The following is a 13481-nucleotide window of genomic DNA, read 5'->3' on the forward strand; positions in this document are numbered from 1 at the left end:
GGGAGTCTAGAACCAGGGGTCACAGGCTCAGAATAAGGGATCGGCCATTTAGGACTGAGATGAGGAGAACTGTCTTCACTCAGAGGGTGGTGAATCTTTGGAATTCTCTACTCCAGAAGGCGGTGGAGGCTCAGTCATTGAGCATATTCAAGACAGAGACTGATAGATTTTTTGGATACTAAGGGAATCAATGAATATGGGGATAGTGCAGGAAGGTAGTGTCGAAGTAGATCAGCCATGATGTTACTGAATGCCGGGGCAGGCTCGAATGGCCTACTGCTGCTCCTATTTCTTACGTTCATTCTGGGGAGCAGCTTGCAAAGAATGAAGAATCTGGAGTTCAGATGAGTGGTTTACTCAAATGTTCCAAACTAAGACCCTCTAAAGCCTGTATTTTAAGGGTTAAATAATCTGGAGTAAAATATACAAACACTCCAAGGGAGGTAAAAACATGTGACCAATTGAACAAAAACCTGGGAAATTCCTCCCAACTCCATAAACAAAGCGCTAGGAGACAACGGTTGTGTCACTTCAGGATTTATGAGAGGATTTAAACGGAAGAGACAGCTCCAGCCAAATTATTTTACGTTGTCCAAAACATTAATCACATAGTGCAACAGCGGTGATTAAATACTGTATCTGTCACTATATTTACATGGATATTGACATCACTGTACAGAAGTTAATCAAAACAAAATAAAATGTAATGGCTTTCTTATTGGAAAATGAGTGTGTCTAGGGTCCTGCTGTCCTGCTCCAAGGTAAAGGAATTCCTTCAGCAGCCCCCTGCCACTCTGACACAGTAACGGTACGAAATGTGCATCCTTCACAGCAGCACATCAGCCCACAATCTGCTCACCCGGGCTCAATTTCCACTTGAGCGCTTTCCTGAAATCAGAATACAACCAGTGAAACACGACAAACTTTCAAAGCAGCAGGTTTATCAAAGTCGAGACTTACACAAGAACAGGAAGGTTGAAAGTGAACTCGTGTGTCCTGGAGCACTGGTTAATATACGAGCACTGTTTTTGCTGGGAATGTGAAACACCCTACACAGCCAGGATTACAGTAGTTGGTGTTCATCCAGGACTGCCGTGAAGTGCCTGAACCTTTAGCGAGCAGCCACAACTAACCCAACAATGAGTCTCTCAACCTCGCTTGTCAAGCTTTGTGGTCTCAAGAAAAACCAGCGGCAACTGCTACAGAACGACACGGTTTGCACTGTGGACGGCTGCACCGAGAATCAGACTGCCCAAACCCATTTCACTCAGGACCACGGGCTTTCACCTTGTATCCATGTTGGGGACTGTACTCATTGGTTAATGCCAGTTAATGAACATTCAGAAACTGCCACAGAACTGAGCAGGGAGGGGCAAGGGGTAACCATTCTCACACTGCACGCACCAGAGGTAGAATCACACTGGTGTGAACGTGCTGCATTTACAAAGCACACGAGCTGCCCGAGGCCAAACCAGCTTTATGCCAGGCAGAGGTTGGACAAATTATGACGTGCTGTTAGGGTGACAATAAAGGAAAACAAAAAGGATGTTTCCTACCTCTGACACACGTCAGCTAAACAATCGCTTTAATTTGGTAAGAAATCCCTCCTTGCTTTCCCCAGGCTCTGCCTCGGGCTTCTCTGACTCTTTTTCCCTCGTCTCAGTGCTAGCCCGGGCTTTAGTGCCTGTAGATACAAACAGTGAAAGCCCAGGGTCAGAATACAAGGAAACAGACTACCCAAGCACACGAGTAAATCACCACAAGCCATTCCTGCAGTTTGGGAGGATACATGGGGAAGACGGGTGAAGCAGTGCTCATCACAGCCTGCTCCTTCTGACGTGTTTACAATCCTGCTCCACTCATTTCCGTTAAATCCATCAGGTCAAACAGCTTGGGTGTATAGTTTGCTGATTTCCCTTCCCCTCCCTCCCTCCCTCCTCTCTGGGTGGGTGGAGTTAAGAGACAGACCAGCCATGATCTAATTGACTGACAGAACAGGCTCCAAGGTCTGAATGGCCTCCACCTGTTCCTATGTTCCCTCGATCAGACCTCAGCCAAGGTCACTCTAGTGAAGTGCATATAGAGCAGTCGTGGCTTTGCATGTTCTCTCCTTCCCTGTTGGGGAACGCTCCACCTTCTTCTGGCACCTCCCCAACAGTGCAGCATGACCTCTACTGCATGGAAAGGCCCAGAGCAGTCACAGTGAAATCCCCACTAAGGATTCAAACTTACCCGTACAGCAGACTGTAAAAGATTAAACAAATTCTAATCTGAAGGCTAGTTCAAAGGAAGTCAATTCAAGGACAACCCTGATCAGAGCGAGCAGTGAAAGCTGAGAGAAACAAGATGGACTGTCACTTTAAGATGTTACTGAAGTTCACCCATATGATTCTTCTGAGGTCCAATCTATTCTTGATCACCATCCCCTTTCCCACTTTACACTCGCCCTAGATTGCTGTGCACAAATTGGCTGCCACGTTTCCTACATTACAAAAGTGACTACACTTCAAAAAGTACTTCATTGGCTGTGAAGTGCTTTCGGACATCCGGTGGTCATGAAAGGCGCTATATAATGCAACAACTTTATTTCTTTAGATTTGTATAAAACCGTTAGTCTACCTTAAGTTCCACCCCCAGCAGATATCTATCCTACTAACCCAGCGAGCGGTTACTGAGAGAAGCCCTTGCTGCTACCAACTCTCAGCCCATCCTGATATCACTAACATTCTGCCCCTCCCTGTGGGGCAGTCACAACTCTCTTTTGTTTCCAATGCACTTGGTCAACCGTGCGTGTCCGTGGTGTTTGATCAGTAAAAACATACCGGTCATCTTTTAGCTATGCTGGTCAGTGAAACCAGTCAACCTGCTTCTCACCTGTAGCTGTATTAACGACTCCATTCACTGTGCCCTCCACTTCACTCTCCTCCTCCGCATAAGCCACCATCAGGGAACTCTGTCTGGTCGACAACCTCCTGCCAAGCAGAGAATCAGAAGGAGCAATGATTAGCATTCATAGCCGGGCAGCAACAAACTGTTCCCCCAGGTAAATGGCTCCAAAAGCGACCTTCACTTTACAACCACTGTAATCACAAATAACCTGCTCAAGCAAATGAAATCACTTACAGCAACGCTTCAGCCCTGCTCTACGGCACAAAGAATCCAATCACCTCCCTGGTGTGGTCGTCTTCACTAGAGTGAGCCCAGCTGCCATGCAAGGGGCCAAAAAACAAATCAATGGGGCAAAGGTCCATCCTGACAGGTCCTGGACATCACCCAGTGACCAATTCCCTCCCATGCTGTATAAAAAGAGCAGGTCCTGTGCCTTAAATGTCATACTTTTGAATCCAAGACTTACAAAACAAGGAGCAAAAATGGAGCCACCTTAACGATCACTATAAAAAGTGGCCTCAGGGATGGCAAGAGGAATTCTTGGTACAGCCTACTCCTGATAATTCTGTCACTCCTTGCGCTAAAAAATTTGAATTAATACATTTTGAAATAATTTGATTTAAGCCATGTAAATAACATAGCAAAGTGCTTAAAACATTCAAATAGTAAGATTTTGAATTAAGAGACTATGGGGGTAATAAAACAGCTGGGAAGAGGTGCTGCAGTGTTGTCCACATCAGGTGATGTGGTGCAGAGTGCAATACTTCACACGCCCAATGCCCACTTACTACACTGCCAGAGCAGGTGGATAAAGGGGAACCAGTGGATGTAGTGTATTTGAACTTCCAAAAGGCATCTGACAAGGTTCCACACAAAAGATTACTGATCAAGATAAGAAATCACAGGATTGGAGGTAATATACTGGCATGGGTGGAAGATTGGCTATCTAACAGAAAACAAAGAGTTGGGATAAATGGTTCATTCTCGGGCTGGCAATCAGTAACTAGTGGTGTTCCGCAGGGGTCAGTGCTGGGACCCCAACTCTTTACAATCTATATTAACAATTTGGAGGAAGGGACCGAGTGCAACATATCCAAGTTTGCCGACGATACAAAGATGGGAGGGAAAGCAATGAGTGAGGAGGACATAAAAAACCTCCAAAAGGACATAGACAGGCTAAGTGAGTGAGCAGAGATTTGGCAGATGCAATATAATGTTGGAAAGTGTGAGGTTATGCACTTTGGCAGAAAAAATCAAAGAGCAAGTTATTATCTAAATGGAGAGAAACTGCAAAGTGCTACAGTACAAAGGGATCTGGAGGTCCTGGTGCATGAAACACAAAAAGTTAGTATGCAGGTGCTCAGGAAGGCCAATGGAATCTTGGCTTTTATTGCAAGGGGGATGGAGTATAAAAACAGGGAAGTCTTGCTGCAGTTATACAGGGTATTGGTGAGGCCACACCTGGAATACTGCGTGCAGTTTTGGTTTCCATATTTAAGAAAAGATATACTTGCTCTCGAGGCGGTTCAGAGAAGGTTCACTCGGTTATTCCGGAGGTGAGGGGGTTGACGTATGAGGAAAGGTTGAGTAGGTTGGGACTCTACTCATTGGAGTTCAGAAGAATGAGAGGCGATCTTATCGAAACATAAGATTGTGAGGGGGCTTGATCGGGTGGATGCGGGGAGGATGTTTCCACTGATGGGTGAGACTAGAACTAGGGGGCATAATCTTAGAATAAGGGGCTGCCCTTTCAAAACTGAGATGAGGAGAAACTTCTTCACTCAGAGGGTAGTAAATCTATGGAATTTGCTACCCCAGAGAGCTGTGGAAGCTGCAACATTAAATAAATTTAAAATGGAGATAGACAGTTTCCTAGCAGATAAGGGAATTAGGGGTTACGGGGAGAGGGCAGGGAAGTGGACGTGAGTCTAGATTCGGATCAGCCATGATCCTATTGAATGGCGGAGCAGGCCCGAGGGGCTGTATGGCCTACTCATGTTCCTACTTCTTATGTAGATGTATGACTTTAAAATGGGGACTGAGTTACTGCTTAGCACCCTGATGCAACTAGCCCCGGCTCACCTGAAGACTGCACTAAGCATCGACTCGCCACAGGAGGTCAACTAGTGTTTCACAAAAGTTCCAACAAAAAGTTTTTTTTAACACTTGAAATTAAGGAGCAATTATTCACCTACTGCAATAGTATGAAGGTTTACTCCTACACACTTAACTTCATCCGGCTTCCCACTGACAGCTGGCAACATTCTAACTGCGAGGTGAAAGGTCAATGGCATTAAACTCCCGGCTGGCTCTGGTTTCAGCCTCAGCATGAAGTAGGAGGGTATACTCACTTTGGGATTTTCACCTTGATGTGGATGTAGTGATCTCCGTATCCGTAACTGTTGACTTTTGGGATACCTTTACCGGAAAGTCGAATCCTCTGATCAACCTGAATCCCAACTGGGATCTGCGGACAGATAGGGAGCATAAAAGGCTAGAGGCAGCAGAGTGTACGTTCACAAGCTGCTGCTACCATGCAGCGGAGATTAGAAACTGTCACAGTGCGAAGGTAAAGCGCGAGCCCAAACAATCGCAATCCAACTGGGGCGAGGGGAAACGGTGAGAAGATTCACTGATCACCAAAATAAATGACAAATCTGAGGATTAAAAGTTAAAGGCCTGGCCCAGTGAAAGGTTCCAGTACAGATGCAAAGTACAGGTGCCTTGTTTAACCACTGCCCAGCATCAAACGTGCAGGTGCTGCCCTCAGCAGGACAACCCACATCACAGCACCGAGCGGCAGACAGACTAGGCTGTCCCTCCGCACTTGTACGATAGCAAAATACTGCAGATGCTGGAAATCCGAAATAACAACAGAAAATGCTGGAAAAACTCAGCAGGTCAGGCAACATCCGTGGAGAGAAATTTGAGTTGACATTTCGGGTCGAAACCCTTTTTCAAAACTGGAAAGGAAATAAAATAGATCGAAGGCAGGGCTGCGATCGAACAAAAGAAGTAAAAGAGACATTAAAAGGTATTCAAAACCAGACGAGATGGTAATAGGCCAGTGGAGACAAAAGACAGCTGAGATTAGGTGTGAAGTGTACTGGCAGGAAGAGACAGCTGCCAGGTGGGAGAGAGAAAAAAAAAGGGGGGGGGAAAAAGGAGGACCCAAAACAAAGGGGTGGGAAAAAAAGTAAAAATGTAATAGGGGCCGAGGTTATGATCTGAAATTGTTGAACTCGATAGAGTCCGGAAGGCTGCAACATGCCTAATCGGAAGATGAGGTGCTGTTCCTCGAGTTTACGTTGAGCTTCCGTGGAACAATGCAAGAGGCCAAGGATGGTGACGTCCGAGTGGAAATGGAACGGTGAATTAAAATGACAGGCGACCGGAAGCTCGGGGTCACCCTTACGGACTGAACGGAGGTGTTCCGCAAAGCGGTCACCCAATCTGCGTTTGGTCTCCCCAATGTAGAGGAGACCACATCGTGAGCAGCGAATACCCCAATGTAGAGGAGACTGCATCGTGAGCAGCGAATACAGTATACTAGATTGCAAGAAGTATAAGTAAATCGCTGTTTCACCTGGAAGGGGTGTTTGGGGCCCTGGACAGTGGGAAGGGGGGAGGCATAGAGGCAGGTGTTACATCTCCTGCGCTTGCACGGGAAGGTGCCAGGTGAAGGGGAAGGGCTGTTCGGGGTGATAGAGGAGTGGACTAGGGTGTCTCGGAGGGAGCGGTCCCTACGGAATGCTGAAAGGGGAGGGGAAGATGCGTTTGGTGGTGGGATCACTTTGGAGGTAGCGGAAATGGCGGAGGATGATCCGTTGAATGTGGAGGCTGGTGGGGTGAAAGGTGAGGACAAGGGGAACCCTGTCGTGGTTCCGGGAGGGAGGGGCAGGGGTGAGGGCAGAAGTGCGGGAGATAGAACGGACACGGTCGAGGGCCGTGTCAACCACAGTAGAGGGGAATCCTCGGTTGCGGAAAAAGGAAGACATGTCACATGGTCTCCAATTTCCACCCTTCCCTCACCTTCACATGGTCCATCTCTGACTCTTCACTTCCCTTCCTCGACTTCTCCGTCTCCATCTCTGGGGATAGGTTATCGACCAAAATTCACTACAAGCCCACTGACTCCCACAGCTACCTGGACTACACTTCCTCCCACCCCGCTTCCTGTAAGGACTCTATTCCATTCTTCCAGTTTCTCCGTCTCCGCCGTATCTGCTCCGACGATGCTACCTTCCACACCAGTGCTTCCGACATGTCTTCCTTTTTCTGCAACCGAGGATTCCCCTCTACCGTGATTGACACTGCCCTCGACCGTGTCCGTTCTATCTCCCGCACTTCTGCCCTCACCCCTGCCCCTCCCTCCCGGAACCACGATAGGGTTCCCCTTGTCCTCACCTTTCACCCCACCAGCCTCCACATTCAACGGATCATCCTCCGCCATTTCCACTACCTCCAAAGTGATCCCACCACCAAACGCATCTTCCCCTCCCCTCCCCTTCCAGCATTCCGTAGGGACCGCTCCCTCTGAGACACCCTAGTCCACTCCTCTATCACCCCGAACAGCCCTTCCCCTTGCACCTTCCCGTGCAAGCGCAGGAGATGTAACACCTGCCTCTATGCCTCCCCCTTCCCACTGTCCAGGGCCCCAAATACCCCTTCCAGGTGAAACAGCGATTTACTTGTACTTCTTGCAATCTAGTATACTGTATTCGCTGCTCACGATGCAGTCTCCTCTACATTGGGGAGACCAAACGCAGATTGGGTGACCGCTTTGCGGAACACCTCCGTTCAGTCCGTAAGGGTGACCCCGAGCTTCCGGTCGCCTGTCATTTTAATTCACTGCTCCATTCCCACTCGGAACCTCACCGTCCTTGGCCTCTTGCATTGTTCCACGGAAGCTCAACGCAAACTCGAGGAACAGCACCTCATCTTCCGATTAGGCACTTTGCAGCCTTCCGGACTCAATATCGAGTTCAACAATTTCAGATCATAACCTCGGCCCCTATTACTTTTTTACTTATATTTTTTTCCACCACTTTGTTTTGGGTCCTCCTTTCCCCCCACCACCCCCTTTCCTTTTTTTTCTCTCTCCCACCTGGCAGCTGTCTCTTATCCTGCCAGTACACTTCACACCTAATCTCAGCTGTCTTTTGTCTCCACTGGCCTATTACCATCTCGTCTGGTTTTGAATACCTTTTAATGTCTCTTTTACTTCTTTTGTTCGATCGCAGCCCTGCCTTCGATCTATTTTATTTCCTTTCCAGTTTTGAAAAAGGGTTTCGACCCGAAACCTCAACTCAAATTTCTCTCCACAGATGTTGCCTGACCTGAGTTTTTCCAGCATTTTCTGTTGTCCCTCCGCACTTACTGGTTTGAAAGACAGGCCATTCAGTCTGAGCGACAAACACATGCTCGCAATAGGGCTGCCAACTCTCCAAGATGACCCCAGAGTCGCCGGGAATTAAAGATTAATCTCCAGGACACTGCTGCGAGCAACACACGGGAGAAAAATCATAAGCGCATTGAAAAAAGTTTTCTTCATTTTCTTTGAACATTTTTGTTTAGTTATTATAAAAATATTGGAGATTGTGGGGGGGGCGGGGGAGGCTGTTTGGAGATAGGAGATGAAATTGCCAGGAATAAGTGCAACTTGGAGCTGGCGAGTCTCGCTGGCATTAATTCCCGTTACCCTGCCGATTGCAGCCCAGTGACACTCACCGTGATGTTGATGGTTTCATGCAGTCCCTGAGCCCGGGCGGTGCCTCCCAGAACTGCCTGGGCTATGGATATGTACAAGTCAGAGTGAATGTCAGCTCCTTCCCGTCGGAAGGTCGAGCTCCTTTGAACCTAAACAATTTTTAAAAATGTTTTCAAGCAAAACTGAAGCAACCAGAATCAAAACCTCCTGCCCTAACATCAACCGAATCAGCAACTCCCCCTCCCTTTCCCCCCCACCCCAACACCGAATCAGCAACTCCCCCTCCCTCCCCAACACCAAATCAGCAGCTCCCGCTCCCTTCCCCCCCCAACACCGAATCAGCAACTCCCCCTCCCTCCCCAACACCGAATCAGCAACTCCCCCCTCCCTTCCCCCCCCCAACACCGAACCAGCAACTCCCCCTCCCTCCCACCCCCCCAACACCGAATCAGCAACTCCCCCTCCCTCCCAACACCGAATCAGCAACTCCCCCTCCCTTCCCCCCCCCAAACACCGAATCAGCAACTCTCCCTCCCCCCCAACACCGAATCAGCAACTCCCCCTCCCTCCCCAACACCGAATCAGCAACTCCCCCTCCCCCCCCCCAACACCGAATCAGCAACTCCCCCTCCACCCCCCCAAACACCGAATCAGCAACTCCCCCACCCTCCCCAACACCGAATCAGCAACTCCCCCCTCCCTTCCCCCCCACCCAACACCGAATCAGCAACTCCCCCTCCCTTCCCCCCCAACACCGAATCAGCAACTCCCCCTCCCTCGCCAACACCGAATCAGCAACTCCCCCTCCCTCCCCAACACCGAATCAGCAACCCCCCCTCCCCCCACACCGAATCAGCAACTCCCCCTCCCTCCCCCCCAACACCGAATCAGCAACTCCCCCTCCCTTCCCCCCCTAAACACCAAATCAGCAACTCCCCCTCCCTCCCACCCCAACACCGAATCAGCAACTCCCCCTCCCTCCCCAACACCGAATCAGCAACCCCCCCTCCCCCCACACCGAATCAGCAACTCCCCCCTCCCTCCCCCAACACCGAATCAGCAACTCCCCCTCCCTCCCTCCCCACACCGAATCAGAAACTCCCCCTCCCTCCCTCCCACCCCAACACCGAATCAGCAACCCCCCCCTCCCCCCACACTGAATCAGCAACTCCCCCTCCCTCCCCCCCAACACCGAATCAGCAACTCCCCCTCCCTTCCCCCCCTAAACACCAAATCAGCAACTCCCCCTCCCTCCCACCCCAACACCGAATCAGCAACTCCCCCTCCCCCCCCACACCGAATCAGCAACTCCCCCTCCCTCCCCAACACCGAATCAGCAACTCCCCCTCCCTCCCCACACCGAATCAGCAACTCCCCCTCCCTCCCCAACACCGAATCAGCAACTCCCCCTCCCTCCCTCCGAATCAGCAACTCCCCCTCCCTCCCCAACACCGAATCAGCAACTCCCCCTCCCTCCCCAACACCGAATCAGCAACTCCCCCTCCCTCCCCAACACCGAATCAGCAACTCCCCCTCCCTCCCCAACAACGAATCAGCAACTCCCCCTCCCTCCCCAACACCGAATCAGCAACTCCCCCTCCCTCCCCAACAACGAATCAGCAACTCCCCCCTCCCCCCACACCGAATCAGCAACTCCCCCTCCCTCCCAACAACGAATCAGCAACTCCCCCCTCCCTCCCTCCCCACACCGAATCAGCAACTCCCCCTCCCTCCCCAACAACGAATCAGCAACTCCCCCTCCCTCCCCAACAACGAATCAGCAACTCCCCCTCCCTCCCCAACACCGAATCAGCAACTCCCCTCCCCCCCAACGAATCAGCAACTCCCCCCTCCCTCCCAACGAATCAGCAACACCCCCTCCCTCCCTCCCCATACCGAATCAGCAACTCCCCCTCCCTCCACCGAATCAGCAACTCCCCCTCCCTCCCCCGAATCAGCAACTCCCCCTCCCTCCCCAACGAATCAGCCACTCCCCCCTCCCTCCCCACCACACCGAATCAGCAACTCCCCCTCCCTCCCCACCACACCGAATCAGCAACTCCCCCTCCCTCCCCACACCGAATCAGCAACTCCCCCTCCCTCCCTCCCCACACCGAATCAGCAACTCCCCCTCCCTCCCTTCCCACACCGAATCAGCAACTCCCCCTCCCTCCCTACACCAAATCAGCAACTCCCCCTCCCTCCCTACACCGAATCAGCAACTCCCCCTCCCTCCCCCAACGAATCAGCAACTCCCCCTCCCTCCCGCCAACACCGAATCAGCAACTCCCCCTCCCTCCCGCCAACACCGAATCAGCAACTCCCCCTCCCCCCACACCGAATCAGCAACTCCCCCTCCCCCCACACCAAATCAGCAACTCCCCTCCCTCCCCCCCCAACACCGAATCAGCAACTCCCCCTCCCTCCCCCCCAACACCGAATCAGCAACTCCCCCTCCCTCCCCCCCAACACTGAATCATAGAAGATAGGAGCAGGAGTAGGCCATTCGGCCCCTCGAGCCTGCTCCGCCATTCAATGCGATCATGGCTGATCATCCAAATCCAGTACCCGGTCCCTGCTTTCTCCCCATACCCCTGGATCCCTTTAGCCTTAAGAAATATATCCAACTCCTTGAATACATTTAATGAATTGGCTTCTACTGCCTTCTGTGGTAGAGAATTCCACAGGTTCACCACTCTCTGGGTGAAGAAATTCCTCCTCATCTCTGTCCTAAATGGCCTACCCCTTACCCTTAGACTGTGACCCCTGGTTCTGGACTCCCCGACCATCGGGAACATCGTTCCTGCATCTAATCTGTCCAGTCCTGTCAGAATTTTATAAGTTTCAATGAGATCCCCTCTCATTCTTCTAAACTCCAGCGAGTACAAGCCCAATTGTCCCAATCTCTCCTCATACGTCATTCCTGCCATCCCAGGTATCAGCCTGGTGAATCTTCGCTGTACTCCTTCCATGGCAAGAATATCCTTCTTCAGATAAGGCGACCAAAACTGCACACAATACTCAAGATATGGTGTCACCAAGGCCCTGTACAACTGCAGCAAGACATCCTTGTACCTGTACTCAAACCCTCTCGCTACGAAGGCCAACATACCATTTGCCTTCTTAACCGCCTGCTGCACCTGCATGCTTACCTTCAGCAACTGGTGCACAAGGATATCCAGGTCTCGTTGCACTTCTCCTTCTCCCAATCTATTGCCGTTCAGATAACAATCTGCCTTCCTGTTTTTGCCACCAAAGTGGATAACCTCACATTTATCCACGTTATATTGCATCTGCCATGCTTTTGCCCAATCACCCAACCTGTCCAAATCATCCTGGAGTTTCTCGGCATCCTCCTCACAGCACACATGCACACCCAGCTTTGTGTCGTCTGCAAATTTGGAGATATTACATCTAGTTCCCTTGTCTAGATCATTAATATATATTGTGAATAGCTGGGGTCCAAGGACCGATCCCTGAAGTACCCCACTAGTCACAGCCTGCCACTCAGAAAAAGACCCGTTTATTCCAACTCTTTGCTTTCTGTCTGCCAAACAGTTCTCTATCAAAGTCAATACCTTGCCCACAATCCCATGTGCCTTAACTTTACACGCTAATCTCTTATGCGGGACCTTATCAAAAGCCTTCTGAAAGTCCAAATACACCACATCCACTGGTTCTCCCTTATCTATTCTACCAGTTACATCCTCAAAAAATTCCAGTAGATTAGTCAAGCACGATTTACCTTTTGTAAATCCATGAATCAGCAACTCCCCCTCCCCCCACACCGAATCAGCAACTCCCCCTCCCTCCCAACACCAAATCAGCAACTCCCCCCTCCCTCCCCCCCACACCGAATCAGCAACTCCCCCTCCCTCCCCCAACACCAAATCAGCAACTCCCCCTCCCTCCCCCAACACCGAATCAGCAACTCCCCCTCCCTCCCCCCAACACCGAATCAGCAACCCCCCCTCCCCCCAACACCGAATCAGCAACTCCCCCTCAACACCGAATCAGCAACTCCCCCTCCAATACCGAATCAGCAACTCCCCCGCCCCTGCCACCGAACCAGCAACTCCCCCTCCCCACCCCCACCCATCAGCAGAATGATCTTGTATGGGACCCTATATTGGTGATTACTTTTCAGGCCAATGCCTTTAATGGAACTAGTAATGACATTTTGTGCTCCCCCCCCACCCGCCCACAAAGAAATCAGGTGGGTCTACGCCCCATTTTAGACCTGATACTTCTAGATATATGTCTCCAATGGGAGAAATTTAAACATAGTTACTCTCTCCAGATCAGGAAGAACGGCTGGAACCAGAAATGAAATAACTCCTCTCCACCCCAAAACACTGCATCAGAAACAAAAAACAAATCTCCTTTCATTAAGGATTAAAAAACTGAACTTTAATCAAAGCTATCAAATCAATTTAATAGTTACACTTTCAAGTCGCAGATCAGCCCAGACAAAGGGATGACATTCCTCCTCAGCATGCTTGCTTCATTTTTACTTACCCTAAAGGTGATGAAGATCTCCTTCCGTCCCACTGGCATCCGTACAGTCTGTCCGTCCTCCACCCCTGTATGCACACACACACACTATCAGGTACACCATGGGCACAGCCATCACAACCAGCAGCCCAACTCTCTCAAAGCTAAAGCCGAGGGCGAAGGCATTCCTTGTTGCGATAGAGGCCTCGGGACCAAGAACGCCGCAGGTTAAACTCCTGGCCTGTGATGAGGCAGCAGGCATGAGTGGTTTAGTGTCCCCAGAATTAGCCGATTATCCAGCATCTCCTGCTGGACAGTGCCTGCCCACTGATGTCAAATGAGGGAAGAATCTGATGCCTTCACAGTCAAACAGCCTGGGAGAGGCACA

General features: G+C 50.5%; 1 protein-coding gene across 4 annotated transcripts in view; it reads right to left on the reverse strand.

Annotated features, from left to right (window-relative positions):
- Positions 1-521: 521 nt before the first annotated feature.
- dnaja3a (DnaJ heat shock protein family (Hsp40) member A3a) overlaps positions 522-13481 on the reverse strand; it is a 28968-nt gene continuing 16008 nt past the window's right edge. For 2 of the 4 annotated variants that reach the window (XM_086000985.1, XM_086000984.1), the window contains 6 exons: positions 13118-13182; positions 8620-8748; positions 5241-5356; positions 2875-2972; positions 1557-1684; positions 522-888 (listed from right to left, as the gene is read on the reverse strand). In XM_086000985.1, coding sequence (XP_085857111.1) covers positions 1569-1684; positions 2875-2972; positions 5241-5356; positions 8620-8748; positions 13118-13182 — 524 coding nt within the window. In that variant the 3' untranslated portion in view covers positions 522-888; positions 1557-1568. The remainder of the gene's footprint in view (positions 889-1556; positions 1685-2874; positions 2973-5240; positions 5357-8619; positions 8749-13117; positions 13183-13481) is intronic. The other 2 variants (XM_086000988.1, XM_086000987.1) reach the window with 2 other exon arrangements.

The sequence above is a fragment of the Somniosus microcephalus genome, chromosome 11 (assembly GCF_052327205.1).
Source record: "Somniosus microcephalus isolate GS21.2 chromosome 11, FLI_Smic_1.0, whole genome shotgun sequence".
Lineage (NCBI taxonomy): Eukaryota > Metazoa > Chordata > Chondrichthyes > Squaliformes > Somniosidae > Somniosus > Somniosus microcephalus.